Source organism: Sorex araneus, chromosome 1, assembly GCF_027595985.1.
Source record: "Sorex araneus isolate mSorAra2 chromosome 1, mSorAra2.pri, whole genome shotgun sequence".
Classification (NCBI taxonomy): Eukaryota; Metazoa; Chordata; class Mammalia; order Eulipotyphla; family Soricidae; genus Sorex; species Sorex araneus.
This window is the reverse complement of record NC_073302.1, coordinates 194,999,772-195,017,795: the sequence shown is the minus strand read 5'-3', so window position 1 is coordinate 195,017,795 and position 18,024 is coordinate 194,999,772. Positions and strand designations below refer to the sequence as shown.

The window sequence follows — 18,024 nt, the reverse complement described above, 5'->3', positions numbered from 1 at the left end:
AGGCCACGGGGGGCCAGCTCAGGCCAGGGTGGGGACTCGGGCCCTGCCCTGTGGCCTCCCCATGGCGCCAGGGCCCATGTGCCCAACACTGCAGGTGGGGCCCGAGGCCACTCCGCCCGACACGGTGTGGGGGCCGTGGGCTCGCTGCTGCCGGCCAGTGGGGGCTCTGCTTTCTCCCATAGCTGATGCCCAGAGTCCACGTGTATGTGTGTGTGTGTGTGTGTGTGTGTGTGTGTGTGTGTGTGTGTGTGTGTGTGTTCTGGGCCGGACCCTGCAGCTTGCCTGGGGGCCGTCTGCAGAATGCCTGCAGAGGTAGGGCAGCCTTGCTCAGCCTGAGCACTGGCGGTCTCAAACCCACCTGCCCCAGACCCCTGTCCTGCCCCCACAGCCAGCCCACTTCGTCTTGAGCTGTAGCTCCATGGGGCAGAGGCTCATGACACGCGTGCAGCTCCGTGGGGCAGAGGCTCATGACACGCGTGCAGCTCCGTGAGGCAGAGGCTCATGCGTACGTCCCCATGGGGCAGAGGCTCACGACACGCGTGTGGCTCCATGGAGCATGCGGTGCAGTGCTGTGTTGCCTCTGACAGGAAGGTGGGGGCGGCCCCAGTGGAGACAGGGACCTGCCCTCTGCAGGCACAGGTGGGGGCGCCCGGGCGTGGTGAGCAGGTGCAGGGCCAGGGCGGGAGGGGTGCAGGGGAGGGTGGTGGCAGCGAGAGGCGGGGCCGTCTGCCAGACTGTCACCACAGCCCAGGCTGCTGCGGCAGGACAGCTGAGCTGCCCGGTGCAGGCGCCCGCCCCAGCCAGGGGATGCAGTGCCCCGCGGTGCCACGGCCGGAGCCGGGACCCTCGGCCCTGCTGGACAGGACAGGTGAGGCTCTGTGCAGGCCGCCTGGCCTACCCCCAGGAAGGGACCCCTCCCCCCGCCCCGGGAGCTGCAGCCTTAGTCTTGGCGCTGGGGGCAGCGCTGGCCGGGAGCACTGGCCGAGGGGGTATGGGCCCGGGTCGGGAGGGCTGCCGGGGTCCAGCCTCGAGGCCCAGCCTGGACCTGGAAGCCTCAGTTTCGCCAAGGCTCGCCCACGTCTGACGGGCGAGCACAGAGCAGTGGCCGCCCTCTCCACCGAGCCCCCCGCGGCCCCCACCCAGCAGGTGCCGACTGCAGGCTGGAGCTGGCAGGAGCTCCCTGTGGGACGGGCAGGCGGCCGTGTCCCTGGTGACCGTCCAACGCCCCGGCAGCCCCGTCTGCCAGCAGGTTGGCTGCGCCGCTTGTCCTCCGGGGCCTGGCCTGGCGTGCGAGGCCCCCTGTGCTCGGCCCTCACCTGTGCCGGGAGGGCCGCCCCTCCAGGACCCCGGGGACGGGCTCCGTATGTGGGTGCGGGTGCGCACGGAATCAGCTCAGGCCTGCTGCCCGCGGTGCCCGCAGCGACACAGAGCTGTGCCCGGGGGCTCCAGAGACTGGCCCTGGGACTGGAGCATGGCAGAGGGGAGGGCACCGGCCTTGCGCGCGCTGGCTCGGGTTTGGTTCCCAGCATCCCCCGTGGTCTCCTGAGCCCACCGGGAGTGACCCCTGAGTGCAGGGCCAGGAGCTCGCTGAGCATCAGCAGGTTTGGTTCCCAGAGAAACGACAACAGCGAAGAAGCAGAGGTCAGGGCCCTGTGGTTCCCAGGACCTGCTCTGCCCCGCAGGCACGGCCGGGTGTTGCTCTCTGGGCTCGGCCGTCTCAGGAGGGAGGTGGGGACGGGCACTGAGACGGGGGCAGGGCCAGGAGCAGCCCTTGCAGGGTGCAGGGTTCGTGCCAGGACCTTCCTGACCCGGAGATGGGGCTGGGGTCTCCTGGGGGCCAACAGCCTGACTCGTGTCCCCAGGTGGGGAGTCAGAGGCTCAGGGGCCTTCCGGGGAAAGGGTAGAGCCGAGGGCACTGGGCAGCTGCGTCCTCCAGCCTGCAGTGGACGTGTGGCCCCAGAGGGGCCGCGCTCTCCCGCAGTGCCGCCCTCTGTCCTGGCCTGACCTTGAGGGGCCAAGAGCCCTGGGGCCGTGAGTCAGCAGGACGGGCAACCCGAGGGTGACGGTGCGTGTGGCTGGTCTGGCCATTGAGCCAGGCGGGGCCAGTGTCCCACCTCTCCACATGACACACACCAGCACATCCATACAACCGCTACCACACAGCCATCCACGCACACAAACTGCACTTGGCATGCATGTTCACACGTGCAAGACTGCATTCACATGAAAGGAAACACTCATGTACACGTGTGAGCACACACGTGTACACAGAACACACACATCTTGCACATGTGTTTACACTGGGCACAGGTAGTCACACAACACACACAGTGGGCACATTCATGCCAGAATGTGCATGTAACACACATGAGGACACACATGGGCATGGGCACACAAGAGCACGCGTGCACGCCTGTGGTGTTGGCCGGAGACTCGACACGGGGGAGCGTCTGTTGCCTTCCACCGCTGTGCTGCTGGAGCCCAGGGCACACGGAGCCCAGCGGCCCGGGCGTGTGGCGTGTGGCCTGCCCGCCCCCCTCCACCTCCTGTCACTGCGGCTGTCCTCAGCAGGAAGGAGCGGGTGTGTCTGGCCCCGCACGGGCAGAGGCGGGCGCGGCCTTCTGGGAAGGGACCCCTCCCGCCCACTTTCTGCCCAGCAGCGCTGCAGGTCGTGCCTCAGGGTCTGTCCCTCGTGGGGCCGCATCTCGCCAGGCAGCGGGAGGGGAGGGCCGTGGGTCCGATTTGGCGGTGGCGCCTGGCTGAGGCTGGGGTGCTCCTCCGGCTGCTCCCGGGACGGGCACCGGGCGCCGGGCACCCCCTCTGTGCCCCTCTGTGCTTCCAGGAGGGTTTGCTGGCAGGAGGAAGGTAGCCCTGTGGTCTGTGCTGGCCCTGCTGGCCCTGTCCACTCTCATCCTGACCATCGGCCTCGCTGCCACATCCCGCACGGAGAACGTGTCTGTGGGGGGCTACTACCCGGGCATCATCGTGAGTGAGGCCAGAGGGACGGGTGTGGGCCAGTGGGGCCATGAGGGGCCGGGGACCCTGAAACTGCCAGGTCCTCCGGCAAGGGCTGGGCTGTCTTTCAGGAGTGCCACCTCCCTGCTTGGAAGGAGGCCCGAGGGGCTTGGGGGCAGCAGAGCCACTGTCCCCACACACGGTGCCTCAGTCTGCTCCCCAAAGACACACAGACGCTGGGTGACGGGACACACGGACACTGGGTGACAGGACAGACAGACACTGGGTGATGGGACACACGGACGCTGGGCGACGGGACACACGGACTCTGGGTGACAGGACAGACAGACACTGGGTGACAGGACAGACAGACACTGGGTGACAGGACACACGGATGCTGGGTGACAGGACAGACAGACACTGGGTGACAGGACACACGGACTCTGGGTGACGGGACACACGGACACTGGGTGACGGGACACACGGACACTGGGTGACGGGACACACGGACTCTGGGTGACGGGACACACGGACGCTGGGCGACGGGACATACGGACTCTGGGTGACGGGACACATGGACTCTGGGTGGCAGGACACTGGGTGACGGGACACACGGACTCTGGGTGACAGGACAGACAGACACTGGGTGACAGGACACACGGACTCTGGGTGACGGGACACACGGACACTGGGTGACGGGACACATGGACTCTGGGTGGCAGGACACTGGGTGGCAGGACACTGGGTGACGGGACACTCGTACACGTGGGCGCTGGAGCATTCAGGTGACAGGACACAGACACTTGAAGGGCAGGACACAGACGCTTGGGTGACAGGACCCACAGGTGGCACACACTGCTCTCGGGGGAGGGGTCTTCCCCAGGGGCCACTTGGGACATCTGATGTAGTGCCTTGTCTGGTGGCTGTGGGGAGGCGGGCGTGGGGACGCAGGCGGGGCCCGGAGAAGGCATGAGGGCTGAGGCTCACCAGTCCCTCCGGGGCCCTCTGGGTATTGGGGTCTTACCCACTGTGACCCTGGCCCATGCCTGTGTGTGCAGAGACCCCCGCAGGACACGAGGGGCTGACCCCTCATGGTGCTCGTCTCCTCCCTCTAGCTGGGCTTTGGCTCTTTCCTGGGGATCCTCGGCATCCACCTGGTGGAGAACAGAAGGCAGGTGGTAAGGAAGGGCTGGGGGGGGCGCCAAGGGCACACGGGCAGAGGGGGAGGGGCTGAGGCACACACACGGGCAGAGGGGGAGGGGGAGGGCACACAGGAGCAGAGGGGGAGGGGGAGGGCACACAGGGGCAGAGAGGGAAGGGGAGGGGGAGGGGGAGGGCACACACGGGTAGAGGGGGAGGGGGAGGGCACACAAGGGCTGAGGGGGAGGGGGAGGGCACACAGGGGCAGAGGGGAGGGGGAGGGCACACAGGGGCAGAGGGGAGGGGGAGGGCACACAGGGGCAGAGGGGGAGGGGCTTCCACTGCACCTGGGAAGCCTCGTCCCTCCTCTGAGTCCCAGTAACCCTGAGCTGGGGGCAGAGGTGGGGGTCTTCCGTGGGGACACTGGGTGGAGAGAGAAGAGGAAAGAGGAGCGTCTTCCCTAGCTTACACCCCTCTCCCCTCCCACCCCGCCCCTCTCTCCCTCTCCCACTGGCTCCCCTTCCTGGCTCTGTCCGTGCTGTGTGGACGGGCACAGGCGGTGGGTCTGCCCCGTGCTGTGGACGGGCACAGGAGGTGGCCCTTGTGTACCTGCATCTGCCACAGGGGCCTGGAGCTCCGCCAGAGCCCGTCTCCACCTGGGGTCCTTGGGGAAGGGACAGAGGAGCCCCGTGTCCCATCCTGGTCAGGACGGCCGTGACCTTGTGGTCCAGGTCTGGACAGGAGGCAGGGGGCGGGGGAATCATGAGGCATGGGACCCGGCCCCCCACCCCCACCTTTGCTTATCAGGACGCCCTTTGCTGTTTGGAACCAGAGATTTCATTTGTGGGTTGGTGGCTGAGTGCAAGGTGACCTGGGGCCTCCTCCTGAGAAGGACAGGACACAGACACGTAACTGCCCTGGGCGGGACACAGACCCCAGACTGCCCTGGGCGGGACACAGACCCCAGACTGGCTGGGCGGGACACAGACCCCAGACTGGCTGGGCGGGACACAGACCCCAGACTGCCCTGGGCGGGACACAGACCCCAGACTGCCCTGGGCGGGACACAGATCCCAGACTGGCTGGGCGGGATACAGACCCCAGACTGGCTGGGCGGGACAGAGACCCCAGACTGGCTGGGCGGGACAGAGACCACCACTCCCCTCTGTCCATCCGTGCCACGAGTGGCCAGAATGCAGCCCCTCCCTGTGCCCGGGGGCCCTGCAGTGCGTGTGTCCACTCACTGCACCTGTGCTGGCCCCGGCAGCCAGCCCCACACAGCTCCTGAGCTTAGCCCACGAGAGCCCAGAGCCGCCACCCCTCCTACCTGCCCCGGGTGGTCCCTGCAGGTCCCCCCAGACCCCAAGTGTCGGCTGCCCTTGCACCGTCACCTGTTTCGACGTCCTTTGGCAGGCGCCGATTGGCAGGCTGGTGGGCGTCCGGAGCCGGCGGTGGCTCTGCTGGAGGCTCTCAGGGAGGCGGCCCACCGCAGACCCTTTCCTGGGGCCCCGCGGGGTCTTCTCCCAGGGCTGGGTCAGCGCCTGTGCCCCAGCCTGGAGTGTGGCACTGGGGGTCTCCCCCGTCACCAGAGAGGCCCAGCTGTCGTCAGGGACGGTTTGGGGTCCCACCGGGGGCCGCTCTCCTCAGTGCGGGTCTGTTGCCATGGAGGGCCCTGAGCCACCCAGTCTCCTGCCAGCTCGGGGAGCTGCTCCGGCCCGGGCGCGGGGGTGGCTGGCTCCGGGGGGCTGGCCAGGACCTTCCCACTCACTGGCCGGGACAGTGTGGGCAGCCTGGGCCTGACCACCCACCTTCTGGGCTGATGACCCTGAGCAGCTGGCAGCTGGGGCCCACGGGGGCCAGCACCAACCTGTCACTTCCCGGTGCCCGAGCACTTGGGAGGTGAGCATGGCCACCGGGCGCAGCAGTTCAGGGTCTGGGCGGGACTCTGCCCTTGTCCGGCAGAGAGCCTTTACCAGAGGGCAGTCTTCTAGAGGAAAGGAGTGAAGGAGGCCACGGAGCCCTGAGGGGAGTGCGCGGTGTCTGCTCTCCGCCCTGGGGTCCTCTCCCTGAGGGTCAGTGCAGAACAGGCAGAGGACGGGACAGCGGCCTCCCCTCAGGCTGCGGACAGTGGCCAGTCAAGCCGTCCACTCTCGTCTGCTCCACAGGGGACGGCTGGCCTGGGGGACAGGGGGCAAAAGAGGGTGGAACCAGGGGCCACGCAGGGACTCCAGACCAGCTGGGTGTGGGGCACAGCGCCGCCTGCCCCTCCGGGGGGCCCGGGGGGCGGCACCCACACTGCTCTGGTCCCCCCAGCTGGTCGCTGCGATCGTCTTCATCAGCTTTGGCATGGTGGCCGCCTTCTGCTGTGCTGTTGTGGATGGCGTGTTCGCTGCTCGGCACATGGTGAGTCTGAGGCACCCGCTGGAGCCTTCCCCGCCCGACCTGGCCAGCACAGGCCTGGACCTTTCCCCTCGTGCCCTGTTCTGATTCCTGCAGGATTCCCCACACGCTCACACACGCTCACACACGCTCACACACGCTCACACATGCTCACACATGCTCACACACGCTCACACATGCCCACATATGCCCACACACGCTCAGACACGCTCGCACATGCTCACACATGCTCACACATGCCCACATATGCCCACACAAGCTCAGACACGCTCACACATGCCCACATATGCCCACACACACTCACACACCCTCGAACATGCGCACACATGCTCACACATGCTCACACATGCCAACACACTCACACACTCACACATGCCCACACAAGCTCACACATGCTCACTCATGGCCACACATGTTCACACACGCCCACACATGCTCACATATGCCTACACGTGAGCATGCCTATACAAAGACACGTGCGTGTGGGACCCACACACATAGCACCCAGGACACACGCACAGACACAGAGCAAACGTGTCATGCGCACAGGGCTCCCGCGCTCTCACACACGCCCACTCGGAGAATGGCAGTGGATTCACAGACTCAGGCCGGCCCTCGTACGGTCCTGCCAAGGGGGAGCCGTGCACGCCGCCCTCGGCCCTGCTCCGACTTCTCTCCACACGGTCTGTGCAGGAAGACTCTGGGAGCCGCCTCCTGCCAAACTGAGGATGTCACCAGGCCTCTCACACCCCGAGGGCCAGAGCAGCAGTGCAGGGCAGGGGGGTGCGGGGAGAGCCAGCAGAGGAGGGGCCTGGGGTCAGGTCTCAATGGGCAGCAGCCCTGCAGAGGCCACTTGAGACTGGACGGTCCCTTGATGGGTCTGCTCCTTCACTCACCTCAGCCTGAGGGCTGGACACCCTAGTGACCCAGGGTGGGGACACCCCGTGGAGGGGACCAGGTGGGGACAGCCATGGAGGGGACCAGGTGGGGACAGCCCGTGGAGGGGACCAGGTGGGGACAGCCTGGGGAGGGGACCTGGTCGGGACGGCCCATGGAGGGGGGCAGGTGGGGACAGCCCGTGGAGGGGACCCGGTGGGGACAGCCATGGAGGGGACCAGGTGGGGACAGCCTTGGAGGGGACCAGGTGGGGACAGCCATGGAGGGGACCTGGTCGGGACGGCCCGTGGAGGGGGGCAGGTGGGGACAGCCGTGGAGGGGACCAGGTGGGGACAGCCCGAGGAGGGGACCAGGGTGGGGACAGCCATGGAGGGGACCAGGTGGGGACAGCCCTGGAGGGGACCAGGTGGGGACAGCCCGTGGAGAGGGGCAGGTGGGGACGGCCCGTGGAGGGGACCAGGGTGGGGACAGCCCGTGGAGGGGACCAGGTGGGGACAGCCTGTGGAGGGGGCCAGGTGGGGACAGCTCGTGGAGGGGACCAGGGTGGGGACAGCCTTGGAGGGGACCAGGTGGGGACAGCCCGTGGAGGGGACCAGGGTGGGGCCAGCCTTGGAGGGAACCAGGTGGGGACAGCCATGGAGGGGACCAGGTGGGGACGGCCCGTGGAGAGGGGCAGGTGGGGACGGCCCGTGGAGGGGACCAGGGTGGGGACAGCCCGTGGAGGGGACCAGGTGGGGACGGCCCAGGGAGGGGGAGCTGAATGTGGCAGTGGGTTCTGGGGTGATGGAGGGCCAGAGGAGGGCTGAGCCAACGGTGTGTAAAGCCGCAGATGGAGGGATGGGCATGTCGCAGAGATGACACAGGATGGGCAGAGCAGGAAGAACTGGGTGGAGGTGGAGGGCTGGGAGAAAAGGACGATGTCTGGAAAGGGGTTGGGGAGAGGCGTGAACGGGAGGAGGGGAGTTGCAGGGCGAGCAGACAGCTCGCTGAGGGTGGGCTGGTGACATCAGAGCGACGGAGGGTGGGCTGGGGCTGGGACAGGGTCAGAGGGTCTGGGTGGGTGGGTGTGCGTGAATGGCCGAGCGGTCAGACGTTAGTTGGATGGCCATCTGGGAAGGATGGATGAGGTGCGTGAATTAGTCTGAAATCTCTGCTCTCTCTCTAGCAGAGTTCGCTCTTAGGGGTCTCTTTGTCAAGAGCTGCAGGAGTGCCCCCCCGAGGCTGGCTGTGCAAGGACTGCCCGTTAGCTGCCCAGCCATGACCTGGGGTCTAGGTGCCTGCTGAGTGCGAGGGCTCACGCTGGCTGGGTGGGAGGGTGGCCGTGTCCTTCCCTTCTGTGTCTCCTTGTCTCTAGGACCCACGCCCCCTCACTGCGGGAAGGTGCCAGTTTTACTCCAGTGGGGCAGGGCCCTTGCCGGGTGTGTACCAGACAGAGGTGAGCACCGCCGTGGCTGGCATTCTGGGTCCATGAGGCTTCCGTGCCCCCCCCAACCTGGGTTCTTTGAGCCCACACTTCCTCAGTTTCCCCTCCTGCCCTGTCCTGGCATGACCATAATCCCTTGCCCTGCTTGGCCAGCTGTCCGTCCTCCGGCCAGTCTGGGACCCTGTGCTCTCAGCCCTGCTGGCCTGTGGGCCCCGTCTCATCTCTCTGTCCCTCCCCTGCAAGCTCACTGCCAGTTTGGGCGTCCAGGAGACCCTGTGCCAAGGCTCCTGGCGAAAGTTCTGTAGAGAGGGGCTGGGTCCCCACAAGCTTCCCGGCTCCCTGGGGCCCCTGGGGGCCCCGAGACCCTGCTCCTGGCCTTCGAGGGTGCTCTGCCCTTGGGACCTTTTGGAGCCAGAGCCCAGAGTCTGGGGAGCCCTCCCTCTCTGTACCACCCTCCCAGGTCCCCGAGGCCAGTGCCACTGTCCCAGACACGGGCACACACTTGCTTGCTGCTGAAGAGCAGTGGGGAGAGAGAACCATGCCCCCAAGGCACGGGGCCTGGCGCTCTGAGTCAGGGCAGCTGAGGGACGCGCCTGGAGAGTCTCCACACGAACCCATGAGGGTTTGCCCAGGGCAGCACATTGCCAGACACCCCCTTCCGTTATGGGTGCTGGCCGCAGGGCTCCCTGGGAGGCTGAGTCAGGTCCTCTAGTCTCGGGGACGGGCGCGAGGCATGCAGGGCGGGGGGGGGGGCAGGGACAGGCCTGGCACAGGCTTGGCATGGCCGAGCTGCTGGGTTGGCCCAGGGCAGCGCCCACTCTGGGCTGAGACAGGACAGGGCTCATGAGGCCTGTGTCCTCTGTCACAGGTCACCTGCCACTCCTCCAATGGCAAGTGCCAACTGAAGGTGAAGAGCAACACCTGCTACTGCTGTGACCTCTACGCCTGCCACAGGTACAGAGCCCTCACCCGCCATAGGTACATGCCCCTCACCTGGGACAGGTACACCCCCTCACCTGGGACAGGTACATCCCCTCACCTGTCATAGGTACACTCCCCTCACCTGGGACAGGTACACCCCCTCACCTGTCATAGGTACATGCCCCTCACCTGGGACAGGTACACCCCCTCACCTGGGACAGGTACACCCCCTCACCTGGGACAGGTACATGCCCCTCACCTGGGACAGGTACACCCCCTCACCTGGGACAGGTACACCCCCCTCACCCGGGACAGGTACACCCCCCTCACCTGGGGCAGGTACACCCCCTCACCTGTCATAGGTACATCCCCCTCACCTGGGACAGGAACATGACACTCACCTGTGCCAGGTACATGTCCCACCACCCACAAGCCCTCACATTCCTTGGGTGGCTCAGGCCAGAGCCCAGTCCCAGCCGACTGCTGGGGTGCAGGTCTGGGTCACGCTCTGCCCCAGGGAGCCCAGGTAGAGCCGGTGCTTCTGGCCCGAGACCACTCGCCAGCTCAGCCCCCACCCTCCCGGCCATGGCCTGCATGGCCCAGGCGGGCTGCAGTGACCAGGCCATCCTTGCAGCACGGAGCTCCCCCTCCCCTACTACGAGTTTGTGGGTGTGCGCGGCTGTGGGGACGCCCTCCACCTCTACCGGCTGCTCTGGGCCTCGACCGTGCTCAACGCGCTGGGCCTGCTCCTGGGCGCCGCCACTGCCGCCGTGCTGGGCGCCTTCAAGGACATGGTGAGTGGCTGTGGGCCTCGGAGCCAGGGCCCAGCTGCTGGCCCTCGCCCGGGGCCTGTGGACTTGCCCCGGCGGGCTGAGGGTCCGGCAGCGTGGGGCTGGCTCTGTCTCAGCACACCCGGAGAGGCCCCGACGGCAGCACCCCCGGCAAACGTCCTGTGGCCTGTCCAGAGATGTGGACAGGCTGGCACAGCCCTCTGGGCCCGAGGGGCTCCGAGCGCTGCGTGCTCTCTGGGGCGGGCAGGGCTCCCCAGGGCCTGCCATGGACCCCCAAGTCCGGACCTGGACTCCCCTGAAGCTCAGCTCAGGAGGGTCCTGCCCCGGCTGCCTTGGTGGTCCCAGGGGTGCCCCAGGAGGTGGCTGGTGGGGTGAGTCACTCCAGGGCTACAGTCCCAGGCCCAGGGGGAGCTCTGCCCTGAGGCCCCCGCTAGCCCAGCCCCAGTGGCAGGGACACCAAGTTCTGCACGTACTCCCCGCTCGGGCCCAGTCCTGGCCTGGGGACTGACCACAGCCTGAGGCCTGGCCTTCGGAATTGCTGAGGAGGTGCTCGCTGGCCGCAGAGAGGGGTCCGGAGCTGGGGCCAAGGCTGTGCCCTGGGGTCTCCATGGCCCCTGCTGCCCAGTGTGTGTGGGGGCTCGGCTGCTGGGAGGGGGCCAGGCAGCCCCAGGCGGGCTGGGTGGGGGGACTGGGGCATACCACAGGCTAGGGCTGGCTCTGGGGACGGCAGGGGCGGGGTCTCCAGCCTGACTTCCTCTTGGCAGGTGCCCTGGAACCAGCTGGCCTCTGGCCTGGCCTGCTCCCTGCAGGCCCTCCATGGCCCTTCCCGCCAGGTTCTGGCCCACCCGGACCTCTGCCCGGCACCTGCACTGCCCACCTGTTCATCCTACCCGCTGCCCCTCCAGGTAGGCACCCAGGGCTGAGTGCCGGGGCGGCCCACCCGGGCCCTTCCAGAGAGGGGCTGGCAGCTGGACAGATGTAGACTCCTGGGGGGCCGGCAGGGGCCCCTCACCCCACTGCTGCTCCCGCACTGTGTCCGTCGACCTAGGCCACAGACCTGCTCGCTCTGCCTCTGGCTCGGGTCACAGGGCTCCACCCGGCCCTTCCGCATTGTAGGAAGCGCCCGGTGATGGCCGGGGGCCCTGCTCTGCAGTCCTGTGGGGGCCCCCGAGGCCTGCTCCTGCCCCGCCACCAGCCCTGGGCTCCCCTTCGGGCTCTGAGTCTGCAGGGAGCTGGGCCCGTGGGAGGTTGCTTGTGGCTCGGGGACTGCACCTGGCAGAGGCCAAGGCGAAGCCTCTGGGGGGGGGGGCACGACAGGATGGCGGGAGCACCTCTGCCCTGCACCTGGAGCAGTTCCTGAGGGCAGAGCCAGGAGTAGCCCCTGAGCATCGCCGTGTGACCCAATAAGCAAAAAAAAAAAAGTGCAGCCTCTGAGGGGTCCTGGGTCGGGGGGGGGGCACACACACTAGATGGCGGTGGGGCCAGGTGCTACAAGGTCTGTGGAACTGAGTGTATGGGCAGCCACCCCTGCCTCAGTTTCCGGTGCTCTCCCAACCTCAGCCACATCTTGCCCTGAGCAGCATCTTGCCATGGTCTCTGCCCCTGCCCTGTGGGACAGTCTCCTGAGATGGGGCAGGAGTTGGGCTGGGCGCAGGGCACTCCCTCTCCAGCGGCAGCCTCTGGCCACCTTGGCACGGCCACGACCCGTCCCGGACCTCAGCTAACCCCCAGGGCGCCCAGCTACGGGAGCTGGCCCCGAGGTGAACCACCGCTATGCAGGGCAGGCTGTGGCCGCCCTCATCCCAGTGCTCCTGCTGGGAGCCAGAGGGAGGAAGCGAGACACGACAAAGAGGAAACGAGGTCCTACGAGGAGGAAGTGATGCCCCTGCGAGAGCCAGCTGTACACCGGGGAGGCATCCAGCACAAGGAGGAAACAGCACCTCGGAGAGAGGAAGAGGTGCCAGTGCGAGAGGGAAGTGATATCAGAGCAAGGCGGAAGTGATGTCTGGGCAAGGCGGAAGTGGCATCACTGAACGGAGGAAATGACGCTACACCAGAGGAAGGGACATCACGTGAGGAGGAATGACGGCCGTGGAAGGGAGAAGTGATGTCAGTGTGAGAGGAAGTGGTGCTACCATAGCAGGAACTACCATGCGTGTGGGGGGGACGCGATGCTCACACAGGAGGAAGTGCTGTCAGGGCAGGAGAGGACCAACAGTACCGCGAGGAAGCAGAGCCTGTGCTGGGTTGTGGGGGCGTTGTGGGGGCCCCTCGTGCTGCTCGGGCGGGTCGCGGAGGTCCTGTGAAGAGTGCTCACAGGTGTAGTTCTTCTTGGGGAGGGCCGGGTCTCCTGTCCCGAGCGACAGAGCCGGGGAGCGACTGGCTGGGCCAGTCTTCACCCACGACTCCCCTCAGAGCGCTTCCCCGGCCAGGCCCTGGGCGCTCTGCTGGCCCGCAGCCCCCTTTCCTCACGGCAGACACCAGGCCCCGAGGGCCCTCAGACGCGCCCATCCTGCCCACAGCAGGGAGGAAAGGGTCAGCTCCACACACGTGGTAGGGGGAGAGACCACCCCCGCCATGGGGGAGACCCCCACGCTCAGCAGGGAAGTCTCCCCGTGCCGGGAGGGGGAGGGTTACTGCCGGTTGCATTGTCAGTCAGAAGAGAACCTTCCGGAAGCTTACTGCATGGCCTGATTTCAGGACTCAGCACCAGTGAGAGACTTGGCTCAGACCCGTGACCGGGCATCTGTGATAGGTGACCGTGGGGACAGCCTGCCCGGTGCGGCCTGGCGGGCAGTTAACTCCATGTGGTCCATGGCGGCCCACCCTGTGGCCTGTGGCTCTTCACTCCCTGGTGTGCTGTGGTGGTGTCACCTGTGGTCTATGGTGTCCCCATCTTCCATGACCATTTACTACATCGTCGGTGGCGGTTGGCTCTGGCTGTGCTGGCACACTCGGTGGTTGTTGGTGGCCTAGAGCCTGTGTGTGGTCACTTACTCTGTGGCCTGCGGCTTCCATTCTGTAGCCCTCAGGGGTTTAGTTTGGGCCAAGGACGCTTACCCTGTCCCCCGTGGTGGCTGACATGTGGTGGTTTCGTTCACTCTCAGTGGTCCTTATGACGTGGCCCATGATGACCTACTCCATGGTCCGTGTGGCCACCCAGGGTCATTTGTGGCATCCTCTGGGGCCTGTGGCGCCCACTCTGTGTCTCCCGGTGACTGAGCCTTGCTTATGGCCAACTCCTCGTGTCTGTTGTATACACCACAGTGGCCTTTCTCATTTCCGGCCAGGACTGAGTAGCTACTGTGTGGTTGGAGCCGGAAGCTGCTAGCTCACTGGTGCTTGCACTCGTGGGGTCAGATGTGCCTTTTGTGATCAGAAAGGGCAGTAGGTTAGGAGAAACAGAAAGTTCGGGGACCGTGGGCCCTGGAACTGAGCAGGTGGTGTTCCTGGCTTATCTACAGCTTGTGATGGTCCTTTCGGAATACCGCACCCTGGTGGGGACGGGCTGGGGGGATGGAGTGGCCACAGGCTGGCGTTGCTGGCTCTGAATACGGGGGACTCGGGCAGAGAGAAGGTTCTCGCTGACAGGCCCGGGAGGCTCGCCTGGACTGTGGGAAGGCGTGTCTGACTGCTCTGACACCAGCTTCACGAAGGCAACTCTTACCCAGACACTGAGACGCAAGGAAAACACTACGGAGTCGTTGGCACATGGGGAAAACTAGAACTGTACTGACCCACAACCTGTGCCCTGAAAACTGACGTCACTTCAGCCCAGTCAAGGTGCCTGCAGCTCACCCAGAGTGCCAATGTGACAGGTGGACTCACACAGTGAGGCGCGGCCGCCCAGGGATGGGGGTGAATAAGAGGCGGGTTGGGGGGTGACTGGCAGAGCGAGCAGACGGGAGGCCAGTGGGCAGAGAGAGGGGGGACAGAGGGACGGCTGCGGGTGGGCGGCAGGCTGGCGAGAGACCCCGGGGCTGCAGATGGCAGAGAGAACACGCGGGAAGCTGGACGGTGGGACGTGCAGATGGTGGGGGGGGGGTGGCCGGAGGGTGCTGTGAGGTGGCAGAGTCCAAGCCTACCTGTGGCCAGCCCAAGGCCAGGGCAAAGGCGTGGTCAGGGGGCCCGTCCACCTTAGTTCTTTCATCTGGCTGGATGAGCCCCACCAAGGTGCAGGGTGTCTTCTGACGTGGACTGGTGGGTTTAGAGTCAGCCGTGCTGCCCCCCAGGGTGCCCAGACAGGTGTCAGGAGAGCTGAGCCCGGGGCCAAGTTCACAGTTTTCCCAGGAGGTCCAGGGAGCTGGACCTGGGCCTCCCTCCCGGTGCTCTGGGTCCAGTGGGCCCCCAGGAGTGGCCCCAGTGTGGGCGCTGGGGGCTGGTGTCTGTCAGATGTAGCGGGCGGGGCTCCGGCTCGGGCCCTGCGGGTGCAGGAGGACCCAGGAGCTGAGCCGGGCATGTCTGAGGCCCGTGCCCACAGCAGCGGGCTCGGCGTCTGAGGACACCTCTCTGTTTGGTTGCAGCCCTCTGGCCACTGCCCAGTCTCGCTGGCCCCTGGCCTCTCCCTGTCCGAGAATATGCCACGTCCGTCCAGTTCCAGCTGCGGGCTTCCACCAGACGCCCCCCCCTTCTATGCTCCGGCCCGCCTTCTCCCGGGGGAGAAGCCCCCGCCCTACGCACCGTGACACGGGGTGGGTGGGAGAGACGGCTGACCCAGCTGACCCCTTGGGGGATGAAGCAGCATCTGGCACGCCCTTCTGAGCAGCCCCGAGTTCCAGAAGCCCCTGTCGCACCCCTCCTCGCCCGTCGGGGAGGCAGGGAGGCAGGAGCCGGTCCCACTGACTGAAGTCTGAGGGGGGCCAGCGGGGGAGCCTGGTGTCCAGCTGGCCCTCCCGGCCACTGCTCCCGGGCACAGCCCCTGCGACTGCCCATGAGTGCCCGTGCGGGCCAGAGGCAGCTCCCCGCCCCCTGGAGCTGCTGCCCGGGTTTCACCGTTGCTCGAACCCGCTGTTCCCGCCTGTCCCCAGGGCTGTGCGCGTCTCATCCTGTGGGCCCCCCCGTTCCCCCACTTCTGCCGGGGCTGGCCTCTGCCCCCCACCCCTGGTAGGCAGATGACAGGACCTGAAACGGGGAGGAGAGCCTCCGTCTCTCGGCCTGGGCACGGGTGCACCCAGAGGAGCCCCGGGCTGGCTAGCCGTCCTGGGCCAGCCGCCACCCTCCCCGAGGCTGGGAGCCTGCTGGCCCCTGGGTCCCCGGGGGCCGCTGCAGAGTCCAGGGGAGGGAGGGGCCGCGGAAGTGGGGGCTGCTGTGTGAGGCGGGTGGCCAGGCACTCTTCCTTGGACACACCACTGGGTGGCAGCACCGGGCAGACACGCCCTCCACCAGCCCCTGCCTGTGCTCTGGGCGCCTGCCCCTCTCCCAGGCTGCAGCCGCTCTCCTCCCCCTCCACCTGCAGTCAGACCCGCTCTCCTCCCCTCCCACCTGCAGTCAGACCCGCAGCCCACCCCTCCCCCGGCAGGAAGCTCGGCTCCCCTCTGCCCTCTGCCCTGGTGCAGCCCCGTGGGGCTCCATCTCTGCCCTCGGGGAGGGTCCCTGCCTGCCCAGAGTGTCAGGGTCCCTCCCCCGACTCTGACCCCAGGGGTCCCGGGTTCCGGACCGCCTGTGTCCGCTGCTCTCGGCCACCCACTGACTCGAGAGATGGGGCTGGCTGCAAAGACGCTCCCGGCAGCCAGGGATGCATTCCACAGAACATTCCGGAGCCGCCTCCGAGCAGGACAGCAGGCTGCAGGGAGGACCAGGCTCCAAGTGAGCCCCAGGGGCCGGGGAAGCAGAACCGTCCGCTCAGCCCGGGACCCTGGGCCCTCCCGGCCCTGGGCACGACAGCTGAGGGGTCCCTGCCCGCCACACACACACCGGCTGCCGGCCACGCCGGGCCAGCCCATAGTCGGGACCCAGCACACAGCCACCGAGTCCCGGGAAGTGGGACGCTGTGTGCCAAGGGCCTGGGGAGAGTCCCAAGGTGCCGGCAAGACCAGCTGGTCGCGGGGTCCCCCATGCACCTGTGAGGGTCTCACGAGGCTCCCAGCCCCACGCCCCTGTTCCCCTCCCCTCACCAAGAGCCTCTCGGAGCCCCTGATGCGGCAGCGGCCGGCCAGGGTGTGGGAGGTGCACGCACACCTGCAACCAGGGTGTGTAGGTGTCTGAGCACGCACAAGACACCCCGCACAACATGGCCCACCCAGGGCACACAGACCCACATGTACACTGATACACGCGTGCACACACACACGTGTACACACTCCTGCACACACAGCTCACATGTACACACTGCACCTCATGCACACATGTACACACAGACGTGTACTCACACTCTGCAGCTCACACGCACACAGACGTGCACACTTGCACCCCACGGCTCACACGCACACACTGCACCTCACGCACGTGCACACTCGAACCTCGCAGCTCACACATATGCACCTCACACACACACAGACGTGTACACTTGCACACCTGCACCCGCAGCTCACACACACACATCTGCACCCACAGCTCACACGCATTTGCATACCTGCATCCACAGCTCTCACACACACACACCTGCACCTGAAGCTCACACACAAACACACTCACACTCCTGCACCCACTGCTCACACACTCACACCTGCACCCACAGCTCACACACACACCTGCACCTTCAGCTCACACACACTAACACTCCTGCACCCACAGCTCACAGCTCACACACACTAGCACACCTGCACCCGCAACTCACACTCACACACCTGCACTCGCAGCTCACACACCTGCACCCACAGCTTACACACTCACACCTGCATCTTCAGCTCACACATTCGCACACCTGCACCCGCAGCTCACACACACACAAACACACCTGCACTGCAGCTCACCCACAGCTCACATACACACTCATACACCTGCACCACAGCTCACACACACTCACATACCTGCACCCAAAGCTCACACACACATACCTGCACCCAAAGCTCACACACACTCACACACCTGCACCCACAGCTCACACACACACCTGCACCCGCAGCTCACACACACTCACACACCTGCACCCGCAGCTCACATACACTCACACACCTGCACCCGCAGCTCACACACACACACACACCTGCACCTGAAGCTCACACACACACACCTTCCCCCGCAGCTCACACACACACCTTCCCCCGCAGCTCACACACACACACCTTCCCCCGCAGCTCACACACACACACACCTTCCCCCGCAGCTCACACACACACACACCTTCCCCCGCAGCTCACACACACACACACACCTGCACCCGCAGCTCACACACACACATACCTGCACCTGAAGCTCACACACACACACACACACACCTTCCCCCGCAGCTCACACACACACACACCTTCCCCCGCAGCTCACACACACACACACACCTGCACCCGCAGCTCACACACACACATACCTGCACCTGAAGCTCACACACACACACACACA

General features: G+C 66.3%; 1 protein-coding gene across 1 annotated transcript; it reads left to right on the top strand.

Annotated features, from left to right (window-relative positions):
• Window positions 1-807: 807 nt before the first annotated feature.
• Window positions 808-15,212, top strand: TMEM255B (transmembrane protein 255B). Its single transcript, XM_004621378.1, has 9 exons — window positions 808-868; window positions 2,843-2,985; window positions 4,071-4,133; window positions 6,409-6,498; window positions 8,747-8,827; window positions 9,684-9,769; window positions 10,371-10,530; window positions 11,292-11,432; window positions 15,051-15,212. Exons 1-9 carry the CDS (start codon window positions 808-810, stop codon window positions 15,210-15,212), a joined length of 987 nt encoding a protein of 328 aa, XP_004621435.1.
• Window positions 15,213-18,024: the final 2,812 nt, after the last annotated feature.